Source organism: Falco peregrinus, chromosome 2 (assembly GCF_023634155.1).
Source record: "Falco peregrinus isolate bFalPer1 chromosome 2, bFalPer1.pri, whole genome shotgun sequence".
Lineage (NCBI taxonomy): Eukaryota > Metazoa > Chordata > Aves > Falconiformes > Falconidae > Falco > Falco peregrinus.
Genome location: NC_073722.1, coordinates 92729300 through 92752546, shown reverse-complemented (window position 1 = coordinate 92752546; position 23247 = coordinate 92729300). Strand labels below are relative to the sequence as shown.

At 52.3% G+C, this 23247-nt stretch overlaps 2 protein-coding genes across 4 annotated transcripts; one reads left to right on the top strand and one right to left on the bottom strand.

Moving 5' to 3' along the window:
* Window positions 1–969: 969 nt before the first annotated feature.
* LOC129783734 (cytochrome b-c1 complex subunit 9) lies at window positions 970–3361 on the bottom strand. Its single transcript, XM_055794607.1, has 2 exons — window positions 3179–3361; window positions 970–1245 (listed from the first exon to the last, which is right to left on the bottom strand). The coding sequence occupies exons 1-2, from the start codon at window positions 3317–3319 to the stop codon at window positions 1204–1206; spliced, it is 183 nt and encodes a 60-aa protein (XP_055650582.1). The 5' UTR covers window positions 3320–3361; the 3' UTR covers window positions 970–1203.
* On the top strand, window positions 3296–19744 carry ZMAT5 (zinc finger matrin-type 5). Of its 3 annotated transcripts, none has more exons than XM_055794606.1 (6): window positions 3296–3411; window positions 7973–8208; window positions 9713–9775; window positions 9988–10068; window positions 15809–15920; window positions 19494–19744. In XM_055794606.1, the coding sequence occupies exons 2-6, from the start codon at window positions 8082–8084 to the stop codon at window positions 19621–19623; spliced, it is 513 nt and encodes a 170-aa protein (XP_055650581.1). In that variant the 5' UTR covers window positions 3296–3411; window positions 7973–8081; the 3' UTR covers window positions 19624–19744. The 3 variants fall into 3 exon arrangements, with proteins under 3 accessions (XP_055650581.1, XP_055650580.1, XP_005233254.1); XM_055794605.1 differs by having other exon boundaries at window positions 3320–3411; window positions 7976–8208; XM_005233197.4 differs by lacking the exon at window positions 3296–3411 and adding an exon at window positions 3739–3760 and having other exon boundaries at window positions 7976–8208.
* The last annotated feature ends 3503 nt before the right edge of the window (window positions 19745–23247 follow it).

Here is a 23247-nt window from a genome sequence, read left to right as displayed (position 1 = left end):
AACTTGCCCCTGCCCCATCCATTGTTTATTTTCACTAATAAGGATGAATTTTTAGTGAGGCAGGAGAGATGTGGTTGCTGGGCTGCTATAGTGGGAAGGGCAGGAGTCACACAGCTTGATCTTCCTACAGCCACTTGAGACCCCAGAGTAATTAACTGAATCATTACCCCAAGTAGTGCCTGAATAGCCCTTCCCTGTGAAGAAAGATGGGTTTGAAATGGCCACGGAGAACAGGGGTAGTCTCTTCAGTTGCTGAGAACAGAATTACTCCTTCCCCTGTGACGGCTGCTGGAGTAGAGGCTGAAGCAGCCTGGAGGAGCAAACGCTCCTTGCACAGTCAAGTGATTCCCCTCCCTTCAGAGCAGCTCCCCTTTGATCAGACAGGATGCAGGCAGGCTTGTAGGATACTACACAAGCCTGACAAGACAATTCTGCCCTCAAGCTACTGGAAGAGCTGAAAAGCACAGAACTAGCTATTAAAGAGATCTACATCCCATTTCAGTAGGTTTTGGACAAGGCGAGTTACACACCATCCCCATTTTCAGCCCAGCAGACTGATTGATGGGCGCACACCAGCACTCACCTGTAGTAGTTCAGGGGTCAGAGAGCCAGCAGCAAGGCAGCAGCATTGGGGAAGGATGACAGGTTAGGAACCAACCTGGTCTTGCATCAAAGGTGTAAATGACTTAAAGAGCATGTAAATGATTTTAAGTCACTTTTCTGTGACCAAGACCAGAAGAAAGCAGACAGCTCCTTACCCCTCTCAAAGTTCTCACCAGGCAGAAGCCAAGGGTAGTGTCAGTAGACCACAGCTGTATAAATGCTTTCAGGTCTTTCAAAGTTTTTGGACATTGTGATTTCTTAGTGTCCTGAAACTAAGGTGTAGGGCCATATTTAAGCACTCTCCATCTACCAGATAAGGAGAAGTGACAAGCAGGCCAAAGGATGAGTCAGGTGAACACACAGACATAAGACACGGACCAAGAATTTTTTATTTTAACACAGTAAGTTTGATTACAGCAGCAGAACTCCTTGAGTCCATCTCAGTTTAAATCATATCAGTAGGTGGCTGATATAATCTGGCTCGGAGTTGTTCAGTCAGGATTCCATTTCCGTTTTGTTACAACCACTTTCAGGAGGCCAAATCCTTCTCTGCAGCATCTTTTGCCACCCCAGGCTGGATCCTGCTGCTGAGCATTTCAATCACTTTTCCTCATACTTGTGCTTGATGTGTTTCCACAGTTTCTGTATGCAAAACAAACAAAAAAACCCAAACCTGAATAGTAATCTTAGCCAGCTTTTCCATAGTCCTAGGATAAAGTTTTGCTTTAAAATGCAAGTTATGAAATCTAAATCTATGACATGCAATAACAAGATGGGGAAAGAAGAGTTTAGACAAAAATACATCCACAAGTACCAGCAGGGCACAGGACAGCGTGGGTACTGTTATCTGTGCCTCCCCGCTATGCAGTGGCACTCCCTGCTCCACAACAGCAAGAGTCCCACACAAAGGTTTTGGGAGGAGCAGCAAGATGGCAGCTGAGAAGCCACAAGCCTGCTCTGGGGGCATGAAGCTGCTTTCTGCTGTGGAACAGTTTGTCTTCCTCCTGCTTTGTCTGTCCCCTCCACCTTCCCACTCTTCTTTCGGAGCTTAGCAAGAACAGCACCCACTGATACTGCTGTGCCTCAGCTCCCCACACTTGTCCTGCCTGTGGAGGAGGCAGCAGATGGAGTCCTGTACCTGGGTCTGTGGGACAGGGAAGGCATGCAGGGGGCTCCACAGCTTTTTGACTAGACGAGGAGGAAGCTGCAGACATCCCACCTCCCCTGTTCTCCTACTCCGCGAGCCAGAGATTATCAGAATATTCCAGTCACATTGCCTCAGCTTCCCACACAGGCTGGAAAGGGCACTTCTGCTCCCAGAGATACAAAATGCACAGAATCCTGTTTCAGGCACTGAAATTTGCTGGCACAATCAGGACTGCGGGAAGTGCTGCACAAAAGTAACACATGTACCGTGCTTTGCTGTTTGTTGCAGACAATGCTTTAGATTTTCAAAAACAGTTAGCTTCCTTTATAATGCCATTTCCCGACACTGCTTGAGACAACATTAGCATGCAGAAAATTAATGCTACCATTAAGAAAAAGGAGCAGAGTGCAAAGCTGAGGTTCAGATGTGATTTTATGTCAGGTTTTAACAAATTACTGTCGCTAAAAAGCAGAAGAAAGGGACCCTGGTCTTGCTCTTTACTGTGTTTCCTCAGCTCACCCAACCCCTTGTGAGTTACTTCAGAGCAGTGAAGATGTCACTTTGTGTGGTATCAGTTTACAGCTGGTTTCATGACCTGCTTCAGAAGGCCAAAGAGCAGATATCACGCTGTCAAGGAAGGCACAGGGAAGCTCTCTTCTGCCTCGGAGCCATTAAGGTGGCCTGGCTATCCAGGGAAACTGCGCCCTGGGTGCTCCAAGAGCCCCAAGGCACATCAGCACTGCAGGATAGGGAAGAGTACTGCTGCGCTGCAGATGGGGACGTACAACACACTACGTCTGTCGTTTTATTGTACTTGGTGCAAGATGGAAATAACAGCACCTTCTGCCTTTTCTTAGGGCACGCGTTGTACTGCCTCATCCTGTCCAGGAAACCGGTTTATGTCCTGTCCATGTGACTCAGTATCCAGGCAGGTATCACAACTCTATATCACAGCTCTACTTTGAAATACAAGGCCGACTTGACCCATCTGATCTTAACGTTCATGCCCGGGACAGCAGACCCCACCGTGCTGCATGGGTCACGGGTTGTTACCCGCTCCCCCTGCCAAGGGCAGACCGAGACAGAGGCAGGGTTGGGGCCTACGGTGCGAGCCAGCACGCCCCACCTGAACCTCCTGCACCCACCGGCTGTGACACCCGTTGCCCTGCGGCCCCGCAGCCGCAGAAGCCCAAGAACACCGCGAAGACCTGCCCGCCAGCCGCCGCGACAACAGCGAAGCCCCCCAGATGGGGCAGCCGCCGCACGGCAGCGCCGGGCTGCGGCCCCAGCCCTCGGGGGAACGGCGGCGGCAGGTGGCCGGGGCCGCCGGGAGCGGGCCTCAGGGCTGGGCCCAAGCGGGGCCGGCTTGACCTTCAGGGCCGGGCCTAGGCCTGGGAGGCCTCGCGGCGCGCCGCCGCCCTCCCTTACCCCCTCGTTGAGGTGCTCGAAGATGGCGTCGGCGCCCTGGTCGAAGGCGCGCTCGAAGAGGACGGCGCCCAGCACGATGGTGAGGGCGAAGGTGGAGGTGCGGCGGAAGAGCGCGCTGTACGCCTGCCGCAGCAGCACCATCTTCCCGCCGCCCTGCGCGTGCGCGGCGCGCAGCCCGCTGGGAGGGGAGGGGACGCTCCCGGCAGGCACCGCGCGGCCCGGCCCGGCGGGAGGTGAGTGCGGGGAGGGAGGGGGCCGGGGCGGCGGGAGGCGGGTTGAGGGCTCTGCTCGGCCCGTGGGATAAGGCACCGCCTCCTCCTGGCGCCTTTTCCCTTCCCGGCACCCCGGCCTTCCCTTCAGCGGGCCCCGCGGCGCATCCCGAGGCTTTACTGTCCCTTTTCTGGGGTGCCGCGGCCCGGTTTGCGCAGGCCGGTGGGCTGCAGGCCTCACCTCAGCTACAGCGAAGTGAAGGGCCTTGGGTGAGCTCCCCCGCTGCGGGGTGGGCCTGGTGCTGGCTGTGGAGTCTGGGGCAGGAGACACCCCCTGCCAGGGTGACCTGCAAAGGGTGAAACGGAGAAAAAGGTTTTGTGTTCGTGTTCGCATCTGCTGGGGGTAGTTTGGGTGTTTTCTTGTTGTCCGGGCCGCTGCGAGGGCAGTGAGGAGCAGCAGCTGCGAAGTCTGAACTGGGGGTGGGTGTTGTGGCTCATAAAAGATGGAGGAATCTCAGATAGCTGCTCCAGAGGCCTTGGGAAGAGCATGGTGTGGCCCTGGGTGGCATCACTGAAGTGGAAATGTTCCCATTTGCCACCCTCTTTTCATGGTTTTCTTTCTGTTTAACCTCAGTAAGGGCAAAGGGGCCCCAGGGTGGCTCCAGCACCGATGGGAAAGAGAGGTGAATTTGGGTATAGAAAAGGACAGACAAGGTGGGCAGGGAAATCTTAAAATTGAAATCATCCCTCTGAAGAACTGTTCTTACACAAAGGTCTACGTTCAGTTTCAGAACGGATCCTCAAGTGACACTTGCCCTATCGTTTCATTTGTCTCAGCCGCTCAGAAACAGTACATAGTCTGGCTATGTAGTCATTTATCATTACTTGTGTTTGGGGACCCTGCGTGCAGCTACTGTGGAGATTCATACGATTTCTGTGGTAGGGCAAAGCCTCTGCTTGTGCTGGAAGCCCATGCAGAGGCTGGAAGGTGCCTGACATATTCCTCTGCCCTGTGTATAGAGTTATCCCTTAGGCCAGCCCTTTGAAAAGCTCAGTTATTATTTTTCAAAGTTAACTGCTAGGGATTGTCTCCAAGACAAAGCTCCCCAATAACCTATAAACTGCTACCACTAGGATGGGTTTGCATAATGGACAGGTCACTGTTTATCCTGAATTGAGCTCTGGATTTACACCGGGTGTAATGGTAATCAGAATCTGTCCCTCTGTCATTGTGAAGGTGCTGGCAGACTGCCGGTGTTTCGTGTGTTCCCGTAGAGATATAAGCACATTTAAATTGGCAGCTGAGAAATCATAAGTTTGACACTTGGATTTAATTAACTTCACATCTGTCTGGATATCCAAAGTGGCTGAAATGGCCCCGAGCCTGGGCTATAAGAAAGCAGGAAATTGAGATCAAGGCCCAGCAGCAATTCTCAGGGTTCAGCGTGGAGAAAAGCAGTTACACCCTGATGAAAACACATCTGCTGTCTGCCAATTTCTGGGTCACCTTCTTCCCTATGTCCACATCTTGGAGAAATCAATGAAAAAAACCCTGGAGAGTCCTAAAGAAAATCTGTAGCTAGTACAATGTGGACTGTTTTGGCAGCAATTTGAGAGGGGAAAACGTAGGATGGTGCACGTGAGATCTTGCCTGGAGTTTTACCATGCAGCTCAGCCAGATGAATGAAACACCTGCTAGGTGTCTTCAAACATGCTGTTTCTTATAAAACATTCCTCTGAGAGGCTTACAGCGGAGGATTTTTTTGTTAATACTTTTAAGCATTCGAGATACAAGACAAAGCCTCAGGTTTTTTGTATTTGGATTTATGCAGAAAGACTTCTAAGCTGGTATGAAGCCTGTCTGAAATTGTTTATAGCTGTCTGTGGGTCCAGGGGTCTATTCACCTGAATTCAATTGCAAATTAGGGTCTAGAAATGTTAAGAGGAAATGGCCAGGCTGAAGCAGTTCTTTATAAAGCAGCTACATTTACTTTTATTTCATAATGAGTAAAATGGATTTAATTAGAAAACATCTCTGTTTTCAACTGAATAACGCTCTTTGTTTACTGTTTGAGCCGTTTGGGAAAATGGAAATAGGTTAGCCAGTGCTGCTCAGAAGCAGCTTTTATTCCTACATACTAGTTCAGCGCAAAGCAAAGCACTGTGGATTGCTGATACTGCAGAGAGTTGTCAGAATCCAGCCAAGATAATCCATGCAATTGAATTCATAAAAAGATAGAAATAAGTGTTCAGTGTAATCTATGGAGGGGGCGATCTCTGGGAGAATCTGATGCTCCTCTAATTGCTTTTTTTTTTATTTCGTTCATCCCCTGTAATGGGAGTTACTGGAAGAATTTGGGAGCCAGCACCTCTGGGGTGTGGGATCTGGCTGCCTGAAATCTGTAGCAGCTTTCTGCCCTCCTTGTTGGGGAAGGAGGGGGAACGAGCTTCTGTAATTATTGCTGTCGGGGTGATGAAAGGAAAAGTTTGAAATATGATTTCAAAGGCTGGCTGCTGCTGGGCTTCTGCAGGCAGAATTCCCATTGAGATCTGTGGAAACTTGTGTGGGACCACTGCAGAATCTCATTTGTTTTCCTCATTCACAGCAGCTGCTTCTGCAGAGATGGAGTGCAGGAGCCAGCAGCTGAAACAGGAAGCTTTTATGTTACCAGAAACTTTGGGAGACTATGGCATAAGATGCAGAATGGGGATTTTTCAATACTTAAAAGCCACAGCAGCGCTTGCCAGCAGCCCAGACACTGAGGGTAAGAGTCCCTCTGGATTCCAACAGCCCCACCCCAGTGCAGCAAAGCTGGCTGCCAGGCTGGCTGCAGAACTCTGGGATGATCTAGTAAAGGTTGCAGGAAAACTGTGGGTTAATGTTCATTAAGCAGCACTTGGGTTTAGGTTTCTTGGGCAGAAATAGGACAATTTCAGACCTCGAGCCCTACAGAGCCCAGTTACACCTTCCAGGCAGGAGCCAGATCTGACTGCATTTGCAGGTGAAGCAGTTTGCATCAGGGAGAGGTGGCTGGCTGGCTGATCAGCATCACCTCCCAACAAGATATTTGATCAGGAGAACAAGGAAAGAACCTGAAAACAAAGAAATTGCAAGTTCAGTTGGAGTCTTGGAACATTTTGCCTTCAGTGCGAAGGTTTGCAAGCTGATTCAAAAAAATCAGGTCTTTTCATTGAATGCAGCTGGATGCAGATGGAGGAGACTACATTTTAACTTGTGGTGCGAGGCCTGAGAGGTTTCCAGGGACTTGGTTTTGAAGCGGCAGTTCTTGGGAGTGGGGGCAGGAAGGAAGTTCAGCACAGCTGCTCATGAGATGCCAGGGTGGATGGATGGCTGGCAGGAGGGCTTGGCAGAACTGCCTTAGCTCAGCATGCTCAGCTCTGAGGGATTGCCGGTTGCTGCTGCTCTTCCTGCTGATTCTGAGGAATCGTTGGGGAGGCTGTGATTGATTCTGACACTGTTTTATTTATAAAATCTTTATTTCTTGCACCGGTCTCCATGCCATTTTTTAAATGCATTTGGCTGTCAAGGTGTCAAAAACTGGAGAATTGCTTTTGGAGTTTATCTCTCAGTCCATCCATCTTTAGCATTTATCAGGAACCTTTATATCACTTGGGAGAGGACTTACAGTTCCTCCAGGATATCTGTTGCACCTCCAGCAAGGTCAGCCAGTGGCGCCAGGGCTGCACTTAATCACAAAGCCCATCTCCTCTACCAGAGTCTGGGCTGCTCCAGGCCCAGAACAGATGAGAGCACCCAAATTCTGGCCTGTTACTTCTTGAGACTCCACAGCAGAGCCTCCGGACTACAAATACACGTGTGATAATCCCCCCTCCACTGCGGGAGGAAAAGGACTGGGCACCTCCACGTTGTTTTCAGTGGCCATGGAGTTGGGAGTTCTTTCTTCCTGGCTGTAAGGCTGTTGTGATCTTAGTTATTGCAAGTGCTGTACTCAGTGAAGGAGACATAGGCTGGGGAGGATGAGGAGAGCAGTCCTTGATGTACAGGAGTAAATAGGTGGCTAGTGAACTGAATGAAATGCTGTGTCTTTTAGTGTTTGTAATGCCACTTCCCACTTACAGTGCAGGTGAGATCAGCTTTTTATTCCATCTTTAAGGAGTTGCAGAGTTTCTTCCTTACCTTGTAGAGATCGTCACAGGGTAATTTCCTTCCTCATGCATAGCAGCTTCTGTGGAGGTTGTCTGGGGTTAAAGTCCTGGGGCCCCAGGTGGAGACTGTGGCATGGACATCTAGTTCCTCCTCTTTGCACTTTGGATGGTTTGTATGGCACGTTTCGTGGTGCAGGTCGTGGCTAGGTGTTGTTGGCTCTCTAAGGTCTCAGTTTTGTGTGGTCTAAACTTCAGCACACCCAGGGAGAATTCTTTCAGCAGAGCTGTTGTTGCTTTGAGTAATAGAGGTTAAGAAATGTGGATCCAAGCCTGTTCTGCCCTGTATGTGCAGCATATGCTGCCTTACCCGTCTCTGATGGACAAGAATGTATACTATTGGGTGTCACCTCTCTCAGTCTGCGAGCCCTAAATGATTTGTGTTCTTCTCCTTTGGAAGCAGGCGCTATAAATCTTGGATCCTACATCCCCAGGGCAGGCATGGCTGGACGCCAAGGATCTGTCTGATGGTTCCCAGGCCATGCTGATGCTGCTCTGCTGGAAGAGAGATGGGGAAAAGATACTTCTGTGACTACTGTGACAGGTCCTTTCAGGACAACCTTCACAACAGGAAGAAACACCTCAATGGAGTGCAGCATCTCAGGGCTAAGAGAGTCTGGTACGACTTATTCCGAGGTGGGTACTGCCAACTGTCTGCCTCTCCCTTTCTGGGACTGGGGAGGTGATTGATAAGGGATGGGGAAATAGATAAAATAAATCAGCACTGATGATTTATATTCAGATTGTCTGTGCCACTGAATTACAGACTTGATACTGTCGCTGTCAGGCAGTCTCAGAGGCAAAACCCTTACGAGTCTGGGTGTGGGACGGTTCCCCGTCAGCTGGGAGATGAAATGAGAAGGAAGAGATAGGGAAGTTGTTGCTGCGAACAGGAGTTGCAGGTAAAGCTCTCTTGGCATCATGAGCAACTCTTGAGACAGGAGACATGAGAGAACAAAGTGAGTTACAGCTCCTGAAGGTGAGAAGTCCTTCTGCAAACCAGGAGTTGCAGGCTGTGTTTGTCTCCTGGCTAGCTAGGTGAGGGATATCCTGCGGAGCTCTGGGTGACTCTGCTGTCTGCTTAACCATTGTGGAAGTTGAGAGGGTTCTCTGTAATGGCCAAGTGTGGAGGACCAACAGCCCCAGCTCAGGTCTAGCTGGGTCCATGATGGTGAGGCAGATTACCTAGTACTTGACTTCTCACCAGGCTGCAACCCTTGATTTAACTCTGATTGATAACATTCCTCATCTTATCCCTGATTAGGGGGTTCATCTCTTGTCTCTAGACTCTGTGGCCTGACATCAGCCAGTGGAAGTTCTTCCACAGTCAGTGGGAGCTGCTGTATCTTTGAGGCTCATTTTCCCCAGGACATCTCTGGGAGATGAAGGACCATTTCAGTGGTGTCCACTGGAGACTCTGAACTGGGTTCTGTGAGGCCTCCCACAGAGCTTTTCTGAGAGCTCTGTGAGTCCGTCTGATCTTTCTCTGCTACACAGAAGGGCTGCAGTCCTTGCTTTTCTGTCATGCTTCTTTTCTTCTACTGGCATGGGGAGAAGGCATGAAGCAGAAAGCAAAGGTGATATTTGCAAGCCAGTGAAAAGCTGAAGCCAGGAGTGCAAAGAGGGACTGTTAATTGGCAGTTTGTCTGTGGCTTAAGTTCTGGTTGTCCTGTAAAGTGGCTTCCCACTAGACCACAGAGCTGTTTGGGACCATGATACGATGGGGTACTGTCGCGACGGAGGGAAGACACAGTCACTCAATATGAGTGATCAGCAGACTTCGTTTATTGTACCTTACAGTCACCTTTTATGCCTTGTTATAATTAGCTCATACATATTACGAAAGTTAAGCTCATTATTGGTTAGTTGCCTAAATATCAAGCCCACCCCTAGTTTCTCTTCTGTAGTTATCTGTTCCCACCTGCAACATTCTTTTCCCACCGCGATCTTCCTGTTATTGTGTAACAAGAACAGCCAAAGACAGTGTATTTTTGCTTTACTTCAGATAAGCTGAGAGCGATGTGCATTTTTGTCCAGCCAGCTGGACTATGTCTATGTGACCCTTTTCAGCTAGCCAGTTATCCACAGGGTACTGCTGTGCAAGACATCTTTACCCTGTTTTGTCCTTTGTCTGCCCTAGATGCTGCTGCTATCCTGCAAGAGGAGCAAACCAAGAAACCTTGTCGGAAGTTTCTGCAAACAGGTGAGGACTTCTGAGGTAGGAAAAACTGCCTGAGCTCCAGCAGCCCAAGCCTGTTCTGGAGAGCTCTGGCATGTGTGTTTGTCTTGGAGGGAGCGAAGGGCTTGGGCCTCTGTGCCTGGCACACAGGTGTGATGGATCTTGGGTTTGCGTACGCATTTACAAGGGAGAACCTTGTGTGCAGCTCTCATGGAGCTCCATGGCTTTTGTTCCAGGACAGTGTGATTTTGGGTCCAACTGCAGATTTTCCCACATGACAGAGCAGGACCTGGAGAAGCTGAGTGCCCAGGTTCAAGGTGAGTCCTCAAACAAGAAAATTTCCTGGGGTCTCTGAGGAGTGGGAGTTGCTGCAGGGAGTTTGGGCTGCAAAGGGGCATGTGAGGGGTTGTGCAGCAAGAGCCTGTGATCCCATGTTGCCTGTACGCATCAAGCCGAGCATGGATCCCTCCCGCCTACCTCTCAGTGCTATGTAAGCCTGTAGCATGGCTGTAAGTGCTGCAGTTTTTCATATGCTTCCTGCTCTTGATCTGCTGGCACAGACACAAACCTAGAGTTGAGCAATGCTGTTACTACTTCGCAGCAGAGAGTGGGCTTTCTGAGCCCTTGGGGTTTTGTACAGTCAGGGAATAAAAACTGTCAGCAGCAGAGGGCACTGGTACATCACTTCCCCTTAAATTTATGGATTTGATTTCCCCCTGCCTTTCATTACCGGGGAGCTGTTGCTTCCACTCTTGGGAAGAGCCAGTTTTTTCTGTCAGTTGGGTTGTCCTGAGGAGAGGACATGGGGTCTTGGATCCAGAAATGGCCTTTGCTCATGTGGCTTTGGGTGGGACTGAAGTTTTGGCAGAGGATGAATGGCAGCTGCTCCACTGCTGTGGGTCTCCAGAGCACTATTGAACTTTTTCATTCTGTGAGTACCACCTCCTTGCCCTAAAAGGGGTAGCAGCTCTGTTTTCTCTATAGGATCCGTTACTTTGGTGGTTAGAGAAAATGTGAGTGAGGTGTTGGTGAGAACTTATGGAATGGTTGAGGTCTCCACTGGAAATCCTCTAGTCCCAACCCTGTCTTGCTCCAAGCAGGGTAAACTAGAGCAAGCTGCTCAGGGCCACGTCTGGTTGTGTTTTGAATATCTCCAAGGCTGGAGACTGTACAACCTCTGTGGGCAACCTGTTCCAGTGTTTGACCACGTTTGCAATAAAAATGTAAATTTTTTTAATTTCTGAAGTCCTGTATTTTGGTTTGTGCCCATTGTCTCCTGCCTTTGCAGGACTCCCTCCAGTATGTCCCTGTGGTACTGGAGAGCCCAGGACTGGCCACAGCACACAGACATGGGCTCACCAGTGTGGAGCAGAGAGGAATGATCACCTCCTTGATCTGCTGGCAGTGCTCTTCCTAACGCAGCCCAACTTCTGAGCAGATCTTGTGCCCACACTGCTAACCAAAGCCAACTGTTGCTTTGCCAATAGTCTGGCAAAAACAGGCTTAAGTGTTGGAAGTGTATGTGTGTGTGTGTACATGCAAGCATACGCGTGAGATTTGGGGTGTTTGTGGGATAGACACTCTCTCCTGGCCTTCTGAGGGATCGCGTTTGGGGAGGCAGGGCTCTGGTGAACCTGGGGGAGCAGGAGGAAGGCATGCACCACAGAGCTATTCCAGTCCTCGCTGTTGCTGAGTCAGTCTGCGAGTTCCCGAGGCGACTCTGTGAATCAATCGCTGAACAACGCTGGCAGTCAATAAAATCCATCTCGTCAGGCTGCACGGGAGACGGAGCACTCCAGCCAGCCCTTCTTGGAGCAGCAGTGCCAGGCTGGCAGTCGTGCTCTTCTTCCCCGCTGCTAGCCCAGAACCTCTCCCCAGCCCTTCTCTGCTGCAGGGTTTAAGTGCTGGGCTCCCGAGAGGTGGCATAGGATGGCAGCCTATTTGCGGGAACCTGTAGCATTTCCAGTCATTAAAAGCTGTTTTATTGCAGGGGAAGTGAAAGCTCTTTGGAGCAGAGCGGAGCTGCAGGGGAAGGCTGGCAAGCTCCTCTGCGCTTGGGCAGGTTTCTTTGCCAATTACACTTGTTATTGAATATTGACTTCTGTCAAATGGGCCAGGTGTAAGTGGAGAATTGGCTAGTGAGAGAGCTGATTCCTGGGAGATTACTTGGAAACCTTACATTCATATTACCAAGTCAAACATTTAATTAAACAATTAGACTTCAAGGAGCTATGGCCAGGTGACGGCAGGGTGCCTCGTCCTTGGCTGTGCTGCTCTAACGTGAATGCCTTATAACGTAGAGCTAAATCCTGCTCACCTCTCTTGTGGTGTTGCTCCATGGAAATGCCGTGTGAGCAGGCTGAGAATCACACAGACCTCTAAAGTTTGTGACTTTAACACTGCTAAACCATGATGGTACTTTCTTTATCATGTAAATATTGAACCTGTCCCTGAATCCGTATTAAGTGTTTGGTGTTGGCAGTTCTGTTTCAGTGAGCTCTCCTTGCTAACGATGTGGTGTTATTACAGCCAAAGGAAACGTTACATTATTCTTAACATTTGGCCTCTTTAATGCCGGGAATTCACCTTGTTGTTTGTGTTAGTCTTGTGGGTTAAGCAGGACAATTTCTGGACGATTCACTGTTCTGTAACAGCTTAGAGCGTGTCCTAGTTTGGCTTCAGCATTTCTGCACCCTGTAGAATATACTCACCAACAAGCAACAGTTTACACCTTCAGCAGGGAGGGAGGCATATTCCCAGCTGTTCCTGCATCAGAGCATTAGCCTTCTGCATCTGCTGCATCATTCATCAGCAAGACACTTCCAGGCTGTCATTTTAAGTACAGTCGTGTCAGGAAAAGTCACTGTCAAATTGCCATCTTCTTGCTTAAAGTTATTGGCTCCCCACTAATCTGCGTCACTTCTGCTGGTAATATTGACACAAGCCAGCCTCTTTGGTGAGCTCCAGCTAGCTGGATCTGCAAGGGGAGAGTAAGGGCACAGTTGGGTGAGTGTTTGCAGTATATCTGTGTGATTGAAAGAATATGAGTGACTCTGCTGGGGGTGACTGTAGCGAACCGGTTTAACTTAGCAATGAGCAGGAGAAGGAGCGCTTTCGCAGTCGGCTGCCGCTCCTTGGCTGCAGGGTGGTAACTTCTTAAGCTGCTGATATTGCAGGGCCTCGTCAACCTCATCTCTCACCCACAGTCTGCTGCTGTTCATGTGCTCTGGAGAGGTTTGGGCTGCCACATCTTCTGGCCCAGGGAGGCAGCTGAAGGATTACATGTAAATCTCTTCACTGGGTGACCTGCTCAGTACTCATGGTTGCATCTTGCATACCGTGGTGCCTTGTTGAGGAAGAAAACTCATGCTAAAAGTTGCATGGGGAGCAAAGATAAATCTGGACTCCAGCTTTGGCATCATTAGAGAGGCACTTCATGACTAGAGACACCCTTTTAATTGGCTGTAATTAGACTATGAAACAAACATCCCAGTGAGAAGGAGGAGGGGAAGCACCTTCACACCTGTCTTGCTGCTGCAATCTGGCTGGCTGCGTGACCATCTATGAGGAGTAAGGGCTGGTTACTGTGTTTCAGAGTTACACCTTGAAGTGCCTGTTGACATTCAGGGGTATTTCCAACCTCATGGTGGTTTTGGTGGTCCCTGGATGGGATGTGTGTGCTTCAGAAGAAGATGCAGCAAAAGATTTGCCTTTTTGATGGGCACGCATCAAGGTGGGCGGAGCCAGACGGTTGCCTGTACCTGCTGCCTTATTTCTCAGCCTGAGGGCTGGAGTGCTTTGGAGCTGTAACTCACAGAGCTGTGTAAATGGGGAGCCAGCTGGATATCTTTCTGATCTGGACACCTGGGGCCTCATTTAGGCCAGCATGAGCCTGGAATCATTCCACTGCAGTTGGTGAGCTTTTCTGGATGAGACAGTGAGTTGTGGCTGCTCAAGTCCGTGGGCTCCCATCAGTTCCTGGTGTGACACTTTGGGGCAGTGGCCTTGGGGCTCCCTGCTCTAAACAGAGAGGCTTTGGCAGTTTTTGGTTTGTTCTGTGTTGGGGCTTGGAGTTGGATGAAAAGGAAATCTCAGTGGTAGGTAGAGGCGAGAGAGGTTTCTCTCTGTGATTTTCTTCCCTGCCTCGTTGAAGCCTCTCGCAACCACTGCTTGTCCCCTTGCTTGATGGGGTTGTGCCCAGGCACTCAACAGATCAAGAAACCTGGAACAAAGGGAAATAACACGGCTGTGGTCAAGCTTGCCAGGGAAGTCTAACCTAGGAGCTGAATTCAGATATCCTGAATGTGAGCAGTGCCCAGCTCACCAGACTGAGCTTCTTCCTTCCCCAGTGCCCTGGCCTGGCCAGGCTATTGTGTTGACCCCAAGTAGCTCTGCTGGGCTTTGCTCCCTGGGAATGAACAACTGTGGGAGCGTTGTCTCCGAGCGTATCCTTATCGCCGGGTTGCAGAGCAGCACCTCGACATCAGGACCACAGCAGGCTGTCTTTGTGGTGGCAGGGAGTACATCGTCACCCCTCCCAGCAGCAGATGAAAAGGCTAGATGACAAATTATCCATCTCCGGCTGCTCATTGTGTAGCACATTTCTGCCATCCTTATTAATATTCAACAGGCAGATGAATAATTGGTTGCCACCAGTAGGATGAAGTGATCCTTCACTCTGCCCAAGCAATATTAATATCACACCCTGTCTGGAAACGTATAATATTTTCCTTAAACGTGTGACATATGGCATGTAGGTGTGGAGCAGGCTCCTGGTGGGCATGGCTGCAGGTGGCTGCTGCCAGGCTGGGACTATTGGCAGGTTGATCTCTAAATGGGATCAGGGTTCCCCCAGAGCGCTTGTCCCTGGAGGGTTTGGTGAGCGGGACAAAAGGGAATGGCACACAGCTGCCTGCTTCTTTTTTATTAACATCGGTGTTTGTTTAAAAAAGTATCACATTCCCTTTTCTGTTAGGTGGGAACTTTCCACTAGGCTGGAGATCTAAGAGCTCTGAGCATCTCCTCAGCCCACTCTGCCTGACGTGCTGGCAGCAGTATGGCTGTGTCGTTCACATCAAGGACTTGTGCTAGACCCTGTTCTCCACTAGCATCCCTTCTTACTTTGTCTCTGGTGCCAAGGGGGAACTGGGGAGCTTTACTAACTGGGCAGCTGTGGATTTCTGCCCAGTGGGAGGGACTGGGGAGTGCTGGGCTGCCCTGTTGGCTCTGTGCCCTTCTGTCTGGAGAAGACAGTGCTGCAGGACAGGGTGCTTGTGGGCATCTGCCCCACACAGCCACCCCTACAGTGACGGAGAGGTTGAAAGCTTACAAGGACCTCAGGCTGCCCTGTCTCTTGGTAGGCAGCAGAGGTTTCCTGCTGGTTTCCTTGCTCATTCCTAACTTGTATAAGAAAATGCAGGAACTTGTTCCTCTCCCTTCCTCCACCATGCTCTGCTCTGATTTTGCACCTAGGCTGAGCAGCGCTGGGCTACAGCCTCCTGCCCTGTCTCTGCAGGGGCTGGGGATGCGTCGCACAGCATGTGCCTTAGACCTGACAGCATTTCTGAAATCCCGTCACTTGGTCGTACACGCACTCTGAACCTTTCAGACTCTCATGGCCTGCCAAGTCTGCATCGATCCGGACAGACATCCCTGTCACTCCCACCTAAGTAGGCAGAGGTGGCAATGTCCCTCCTGCCAGGTGGAGGGACACATCTTTGGAAACAGCTCAGGGCCAGCAGAGGCTGTTTCAGGCAAGCATGAGGACGATCTGCCCCGGGGGGAGATGTCAGACTCCCCTCAGTTAGGTGTCCAAACTGCCACCCTGCTCACTGGCTTAGTTCTTGTTCCTGGCTCCGTCTGGCTGGAGCTGTCACCAGTGAGGAGGCCAAGCATCAGATGGCAGGTGGAGAATGGAGGAGGAGGAGGAGGAGGGGCTGCTACAGGCAAATTGCAAACTCTCCACCATAAGAAACTCTGCAGGGTAATGAGCAGTGGGTTTAATGGAGTGAAAGGACTGCAGTATGAGCGTCTGATGGCACTCTCTCTCTCAACTAGGGGAGCAGAGATCAAAGGAGCTACGACAGGAGGGAGCAGATGTCCCACCTGGCACCATTGAGGACTGGCTGGAGAAGAGAGCAAAGAGACTGAGCGCGGCTCAGAGTAACAGGTACTGGTGGCTGGGGAGCATCCCTGTGAGGGCTGGCGGCTGCTTCGAGCCCGCATGATGCAGAGGGGGATCCCACAAGAGAGTTGTGGGTGGGATAGAAGGCACAGGTGATCAGAGGTCCCTGAGCTATCATTTAACACTCGGCCTGCCAGCGCTGTGCACCTGCTCCTAGCACATGCTACAGACGGGCATATGGATCTGGTCTTGCACACCCGCATCAGATGTGTGCACGTTGCTTCCTGTGTACCCAGGGGGACAAGACAGGCCTTGATGCCTGCGGGAAGGCGGCGCTGTTATTAATGCCGGGAGTTCAGTGGCAGGAGCCCGGCCTCTTCTGTTGACAGCTTCTCCATCCTCTGCCTGCCATGTCTACACATCTCTGCCAGTCCCTGCCAGTGAAAGGGTGGAATTAGCTCCTCCTCACGGCATTCATTCGGATTGGGGTGCCTGCGGGTGCCTGCTGTTTCTTTGCTCACCTGACTGTGCCGCAAGCTTAATTGGATGACATTTGGGCGGGTGCCAAATCTCTCTTTGTTCTTTTTCTGTTTCCTCCTGTCCTCTCTGCTTTGGTCTGGGCAGGATCTTCCTTCTGGTGCTTGTCTGGGCTTGTTGCTTTCTTTTTGACTCCATCCATCAGCTTGCCTGCCCTGAGCCTTGCAGTGGTGCTCCGAGACAGATGGAACCTTCCTGCCCCACACCGTACACTTCATTTGCCCCATTTTGCTTGTCCTGCCTGTGAATTTTTTGATCTGCAGATGGATCGTCTCTTACAGAAAATAGCCATCAGTATACCCTGAGGAATTTCCAGACCCTTGTAACTACTTCATCCCCGCTGCCTCCAAAGATGCACAAGGCTTGAGATTTCTAGGGTTGTTTGCTTTCTACCCAGCCTGTCTGTCCCTCCAGGCTCAGAAACCATCTACTACAGGAACTAAACACCAACTACTCAAAGCTTCTTTTCCTCTGTCTGGCCTTGCTGACACCTGTCCCTATAATTTCTCTTCTCTTGTGCTTCTCCAGCCCCAGCATTGCCCTTCCAAGCAACTGTGTTTTGACGGAGGTCTGCCAGAGAAGTTATTTTGCATTGCCAGGGAAGAGGGTCTGTTTAAGGCCGGTCCCTGTGCTCCTGACGCCCAGGGAGTCTTATGTTCCTCCTGAAAATGCTTTTAAGGACAAGGAGCTCCCTCTCCCTCCTGCAGTCCTCAAGGTCCCTGAAATGTGACAAATCTCTGGCAGGATCTAACGGTGCTTTGGGGAATTTGTGGGTTTGGATGATAACCTGCCATGGGGCTCCCTTGCCTGGCTGGTAATGTCAATAAAGACCATTAGTCTGCACAAAACAGTAGAGAAAGTGCTCTTGAGGGCAGTCATCTCTAAAAGGAGATGCTAGAGACCCAGCTCCACCTGTCTTCTCTGGCAGCACTGAGTAGGAAGGATTCAAGCTGAGATGTAAGAGGTCTTGGAAGTGTGATCTCCCAGAGTGTGATGGGAAGCCCTTGCTGTGTTAAGCTTCAGCCTGTGAGCATAGTTGAGTTTCTGTCTCTGCCTTGCCAGGGGCTTTCTAGCAGGATACCTGGCAAGCAGCCACAGCTGGAGCTACTGCCTTGCAGTCTCCAGGTACACCACAGTGCAAAGAAAACACCACACTGGATAAGAAGTGGCCCCCTGCAGCCTTGGCAGAAGGGTAGCACTTTCTTAAAGGCAGTAACTTCAGCACCATTTGTGTCACCTGAATTAGCCCCATGGATGGAGAGTTGCCACACTGCCTTCCACCCATTGTTTGTGCAGCTGCTCTCCCAGCTTGGCTGGGCTCAAAGGGACAATCTTCATTTGGAAGCCTCCACCTAACGTGTATTTTCAAAGTTCCACTGTGCCATGGCTTTCTGGAGAGCTGGGGTGGAGCTGGAAGGAGTTTGTGTAGTTCTCTTAGCAGTAGAGCTCTCTCAGGGTGTGACTGATTTTTAACCTGATTTCCAAAGGAAGTGGAATGTGGCAGTGCACACGAGTGGGTGCTTCTGCCGTAACCGCCGTGGAGCCCACTACTGATTGCCATCAGAAGGGGGTCTGAGCCCTCAAAGGTACTGAGGCACTACAGGTTTCATGAACACAGAGGTGGGTAGAGGAGAGGGATCCCATTAATGCCTTTGGAAATATTCTTGACCCTTGCTAGACACCAGAGAATCCACGTGGGACAGCCATTCTGAATGCTCCAGCTGTAGGTATACCTTTGATAGCACTTGTATCTTATGAGACCCTGGGGAATTGAGTACCCAGACAGCATCTTCCCTATTGATTAGTTCTGCTGCTCACAGAACAGCTCATTAGTTGATAGCTGTGTTGTTCCACCTTGCAGCATGTCTTGTCCTGCTCCCCACCCCACCATACTGCTGCTGCGGGGGCTCCCCTGTGTGTGAGTGACGGTGCCTGGATGTAACAAAAAATATTCCTGCCCGAGAGGCGCTTGGTGTGTGCCCTAGCAGTCTTGTCTCATCCCCGGCTCTGAAGAATCCCCACCAAGGGGTTAAGCATTAGACTAAATGACTTTGCTCCGTGTTAGTTGCCTAGAAAACACTGCACTCAACTTCTGTAGCTGGCTTTCAGCCATGTGTCGGCCCTGCAGGGAGAGGAGGGTGCTGCTGCTCCAGAGCATTATGTAAAGGAGTTTGATTAGATTTCTTCTGGCATTACAATTAAAAAGATTCATCAGGATCAGAGGTAGAGGCCTGAGAAGCTGGAAGCCTGTGCTAAAGAACAAATGAGTTTCCTGCACTCAGGAATTAATGGAAAAGGTACGTTTCCCATGAATTTAAACCTGCCCTGGCCAAGCATTTTCCTCAGCTGGAGACAAGGGAGCGATGCTTCTTGCTTTTCCACTTCTTCAGTCAGGTGTGGTGTTTGCAATGACCTCAACTAGTAAACCTGAGGGAGAGAGGCAGGCTGTGAGTTGGAGGAGGAAGCCTGTTCCCTCTGCTGAAGGGTGCTTCTGTTAAAACACCCCATCGTTTTGGCAGTTTCTCCGTTTCCGAGGGGTCCTTGTCCTTTGGGAAGTGCACAGCTGGTTTGGGATTCAGGCTGCTCAGAAAGAAACATCTGCTAATTTTGTTTGCTCTTCTCAAAACTCATCTGTTTGAAGAGTTGAGAGCAGCTGGAGTGGGAGGGGAAGGGGCCAGCCTTGCTCCCAGCACGAGGCCTCTCCTGCCAGCAGCTGTGCCTGGGGCTGGCACTGCAGCCCCTTTCAGGGGGCTGTGCCTGCTCTCCCCCCGCCCCTCCCCAGCAGACCCCCTTACCTTACTGCTCCCACCTTTGTTTTCGGTGGCACGCGCTGCAGCAGCAAGCACTGACTGCCTGAATGGGCTGGGGGTTGGTTACACAGCAGTCCTGCTGTTGGATTTGGGGGGGGAGGGGGGTAAATATACCTGCTTGTTGATAACCAAAACCCTCCTCTGCTGCACCCCTCCTCTTCTGGGGGCTAGTGGAGGGGGCACAGGGAAGCTCAGCCCCTCAGCAGGGCCTTGCTGTCAACTGAGGCAGCCCTGGCTCACCTCTGCCCCTTCCCTCTCCCCGCCTCCGCAGTGCTCTGCCTGAGAAACCAGCTCCTTTCCAGTACCCGCCAGGCTGGCCACCAGTGCAGGATCTGCCCCCGTCTCTGCAGGCCCCCCCACCCGGAGGGTGGCCAGTCCCCCCCAACCTGCAGTGGGGCTGAGGCGCAGGGATCCCTGCAGAGGTTGTGCTGGAGACGGACTTCTTCCTCACCTGCTCTAAGAAAAGGACAGAATTATTTATATACACTTTTCATATCAATAAAAGCCTTCCCCCCTGTTGCAGCCTGCATGTGTTGTGTTCTTTCTTGCCTGGCAGCCTCCCCTGGGCTGAGCCGGTCGGGCAGGTGTCTCCCTGCGGCTGGAATGGGGATCTGCACTCAGCAGGGCTCCAGCCCTGCGCAGAGGGGCTGTCTGCTGTCGTCTGGGGCAGGATGTGTCCCCTCGGACTGCTGCTGGCTGTGCTGTGCCCTGCGCTGCCCGCTCTCAGCGCAGCTCTGCGGCTGGGCTTGATGCGGCTGGTCCAGGCCAGGGAAGGAAGCTTTTAAAATTGATCTTTTAATATTTCCTCCAGTGTTTATGACTTATGTTTGCTTCTGAATTCAGCGTGTAAAACTGCTTCGGTTCAGGCGCCAAAGCTCCTAATGAAGAGCTCGGGGAGCACCTGTAAGCCTCCTGCTCGCACTGTGCTGAAGGTGAGAAGCAGGGAGGAAAAAATATCCCAAGGTTTCTCCTTCTCCAGGAAACTAAATAAATGGTGAGGCCCACGGGGCCGATACCGCTGTGGGAGCTGCCAGCCGGGCGTGTGTGCTGGGGCGAGGAGGGCTCCAGCTTCTCTTCGCTGCCCTGGAAGGGCCGCCCTGGAGAAGACACTAGGGGTGCTTTTTAGGGTGCAGCTTTGGTGTGGCCAACCCAGCCCAGGCAGAGGCAGGCTGAGCCTGGCCACGTGGCTGCCACGCTGTGGGTTTTACAGTCGCCTCGGCAGGAAAAGAGAGGATGAACGAGGCCCTTGGCTTCTCGGGAAGGCGGGTGGGTGCTCCAGCTTCACGGCAGAGCTGCTGGGGATCCCGGCCAGCAGGGTCCTGGGAGAGCAGCTCTCTGGCAGCAGGTCCATCCAGGATGGCTGCACCCACTGCCAGTGCATTTCAGGTTTGGCCGTGGACGGAGGCGGTAGGTCCAGATTCATGAAGAGCGCAGGCAGGAGCCAGCTGCCTTTGGCCAAACCTCGCCTGGATCAGGCCAGCGCTCAGCTCCCCAGGGCAGGGCAGGGCTCCCACCTCGGGGCACGCGGGCAGATGGTCACCGGGAGCCTTGACATGAGCAGGGGCTGGATGTGACCGCGGCGCGGCTGGGTGCTGGGCTGCGTGAGCCCGGCTGCAGCGGGGAAAACAGCCTTGGCCAGAGGCTGGTGGAGCTTTAAGCCAAACTAAAGGGTGGTTTTATCCTTCCTGGTGTGACGGTGGTTGCTCTGCTGAGCTCTGTGCTCGCTGGTCTTTGCAGAGGGGATGTGGCATCAGCCCCGTGGCCCAACCTGGCCCAGCTCGGCCTCCCCTTGCAGGAGCCAGCGCATGCAGGTAAGCGAGCACCCACGTGGCACCTATTTGAGGGTAAATCAGTGTCCCCTGGGGGAAGGGGACGCCAGCCCTGAATGCAGAGGTTGCACAGCTGCAGGAGACCAAATGGTGGGGAGGGGAACCCCCAAAGGGGCTGTGGGATGCTCGGGAGCGGGGGTGCCAGCTGCCGGGCTGCTCTCTCCAACCTGCTTTGATGTGTATCCCCGTGGAGCAGGGGGAGAGCCCCGGGGAGCTGGGGGCTGCCAGGAGGGGCTCAGCCCATCACCCCCACCGCTCTGCTGACTTCAAAGGGCAACAAACGGCTTCGCTACAAGCCTGAGTTCGCAGCGGTGGCAGCCAGGCCACGTGTGTGGGCGCATTCCTAACGAGGCCACGGCTGCCACCGCCGCTGCCGGCGGAGGCAAATCAAAGACCGACCGCTCTCATCTCTCCCGCGGATGTTTTGAGGATGGTGGCGAAGCATGTGCCGCCTGTTTTGCAATCAGCCATCAAAATATTTTGCAGTTCCTCAGCCGTGTTTGGAGATGCGCTTTCATAAGCCCCCAGGTCCCATCCCTGCTAGATGTGCTCCAGTCCCGGTGTGGTTTGGAGCACCCCTGGGAGGGTGGCTGGTCCGGGAGGTGTTGCTTTACCCAACAGTCACGACAACACTTCACGGCTCCGAAACTGCTCCCCAGCTCCAGCTGAAGTTCGGTAGAGAAGCACATCTCCAGCCGAGCAGGCTGGAGTACCAGGAGCTCCCTGGGCAAGCTGCAAAACCAAACTGTAAATGAAAATTACAGTGTAAAACACAAACACAGCTGCAGCTGCTCCACGCTCTTCCTTGCTCCCGAAGAGATGAGCTGCTCATGAAGCAGAAACTCCCAATAAATCCTGAAAGCCGAGAGCAGGAGCATTCCCTGCCAAGCACCACCCTGGCCAGGGGAGGCTGAGAACGGCTGGTGAGGGGGGTTGATTAAATCAGGTTTTCCTGCAAAAGCTTACGTGATCTCTGGCAGTCGCGGCCAAGCTGGACATCACTCACAGGGTGTCGTGTATTCGTGGAGCTGGTAACTTCCAGGTACTTGTAGGAGCCTGTAAATTACAGGTTTTTATGGGGGTGTATTTTATAGCGTGGTGTCAGGAGATGTAATGATGGCATGTATCACTGCCGGGGATGGGGCGCAGCTGGTGTGGGCTAACCCGGGGAAAAAGGCTGGTTGCAAAGAGCTGCAGCAGGGAGGAAAATGCCAAAGTGGGACAGGGCTCTCGGCTCCTTCCCTTGCTCCCACACAGCCCCAGGGGACGGCTGGTACCCGGCTCCCAAAGGATGCTGCAGGGATGCGCACGGCCCCGCGGGGCTCAGCATCCCCCGTGGGTCCCAGGTGCCCCGGGGTGGGCAGTGAGGAGCTGCGGCCCGTTAGTGATGGCACGAGCCAAAGTGCCTTTTATAGAGCAAGAGCAGGAGTAATTTATCGGGAAGCTTTTAGGGAAATGAGCCGCTTCTGGGCCCCTGCCAAGGCGCAGCCCCGCTGGGCTCTGCCCGGTGTCCTCTGGCAGCTCTTGCTGGGAGAAGAGGCAGGGGGGCAGGGACAGGGATGTGAAGAGGAATGGGAATGGCCACGGGGATGGGGACAGGAGATGGGAACAGGGATAGGGAAAGGGACAGGGATGGAAATAAGGATGGGAATGGGGACAGGGATGGAGATGGGGACAGGGATGGGGATGGGGACAGGGGTGAGGATGGAGCTGAGGCCATCCCACACTGCCTGCAGCACCAGAAAGACAAATAACCTTTTCCAGCTCCCTCCTCCAAAGCTCTTCTCAGCGTGTGGCAACCTCAGCCTCACAAGCCTCGGCGGTTTTGCTCTGTTCGACACAGGGTCCCTCTCCCCCACAGCAGCCCTGCACATCCCCAGCACCTCCCCTCGGCCCGCTGCAGCGCTGGCATAGAAAGATTTTTCCCTTTCCTAGCGAGCATTTAATTCAATTAGCGAGGAGCATCGCTGCCTCACCGCAGCCGCAGCGAGCCATCCCTGGCTGCGGCAGGGCAGTGCGAGGCCGGCATGTGTGGCCAGGACCCCCAGGACCCCCAGGACTCCCAGGACCCCGTGCTGCCCGCCTGCTCCCCAGCCAGCAGCTCCCAGCACCCAACCCGCCTCAAGAAACCCATTTCTCCCACTTCCCATTAAAATTAATTGAGCAGCTTTGACAAGCTGAGCTTGGGGGATGACA

Coding starts and splice junctions, on each gene's coding strand:
- LOC129783734 (XM_055794607.1), bottom strand. CDS start 3,319: ATGGTGCTGCTGCGGCAGGCGTACAGCGCGCTCTTCCGCCGCACCTCC. Junction 1,246..3,178: donor TCGAGCACCTCAACGAGGGG/GTAAGGGAGGGC, acceptor TTTTGCATACAG/AAACTGTGGAAACACATCAA.
- ZMAT5 (XM_055794606.1), top strand. CDS start 8,082: ATGGGGAAAAGATACTTCTGTGACTACTGTGACAGGTCCTTTCAGGAC. Junction 8,209..9,712: donor CTGGTACGACTTATTCCGAG/GTGGGTACTGCC, acceptor TGTCTGCCCTAG/ATGCTGCTGCTATCCTGCAA. Junction 9,776..9,987: donor TCGGAAGTTTCTGCAAACAG/GTGAGGACTTCT, acceptor CTTTTGTTCCAG/GACAGTGTGATTTTGGGTCC.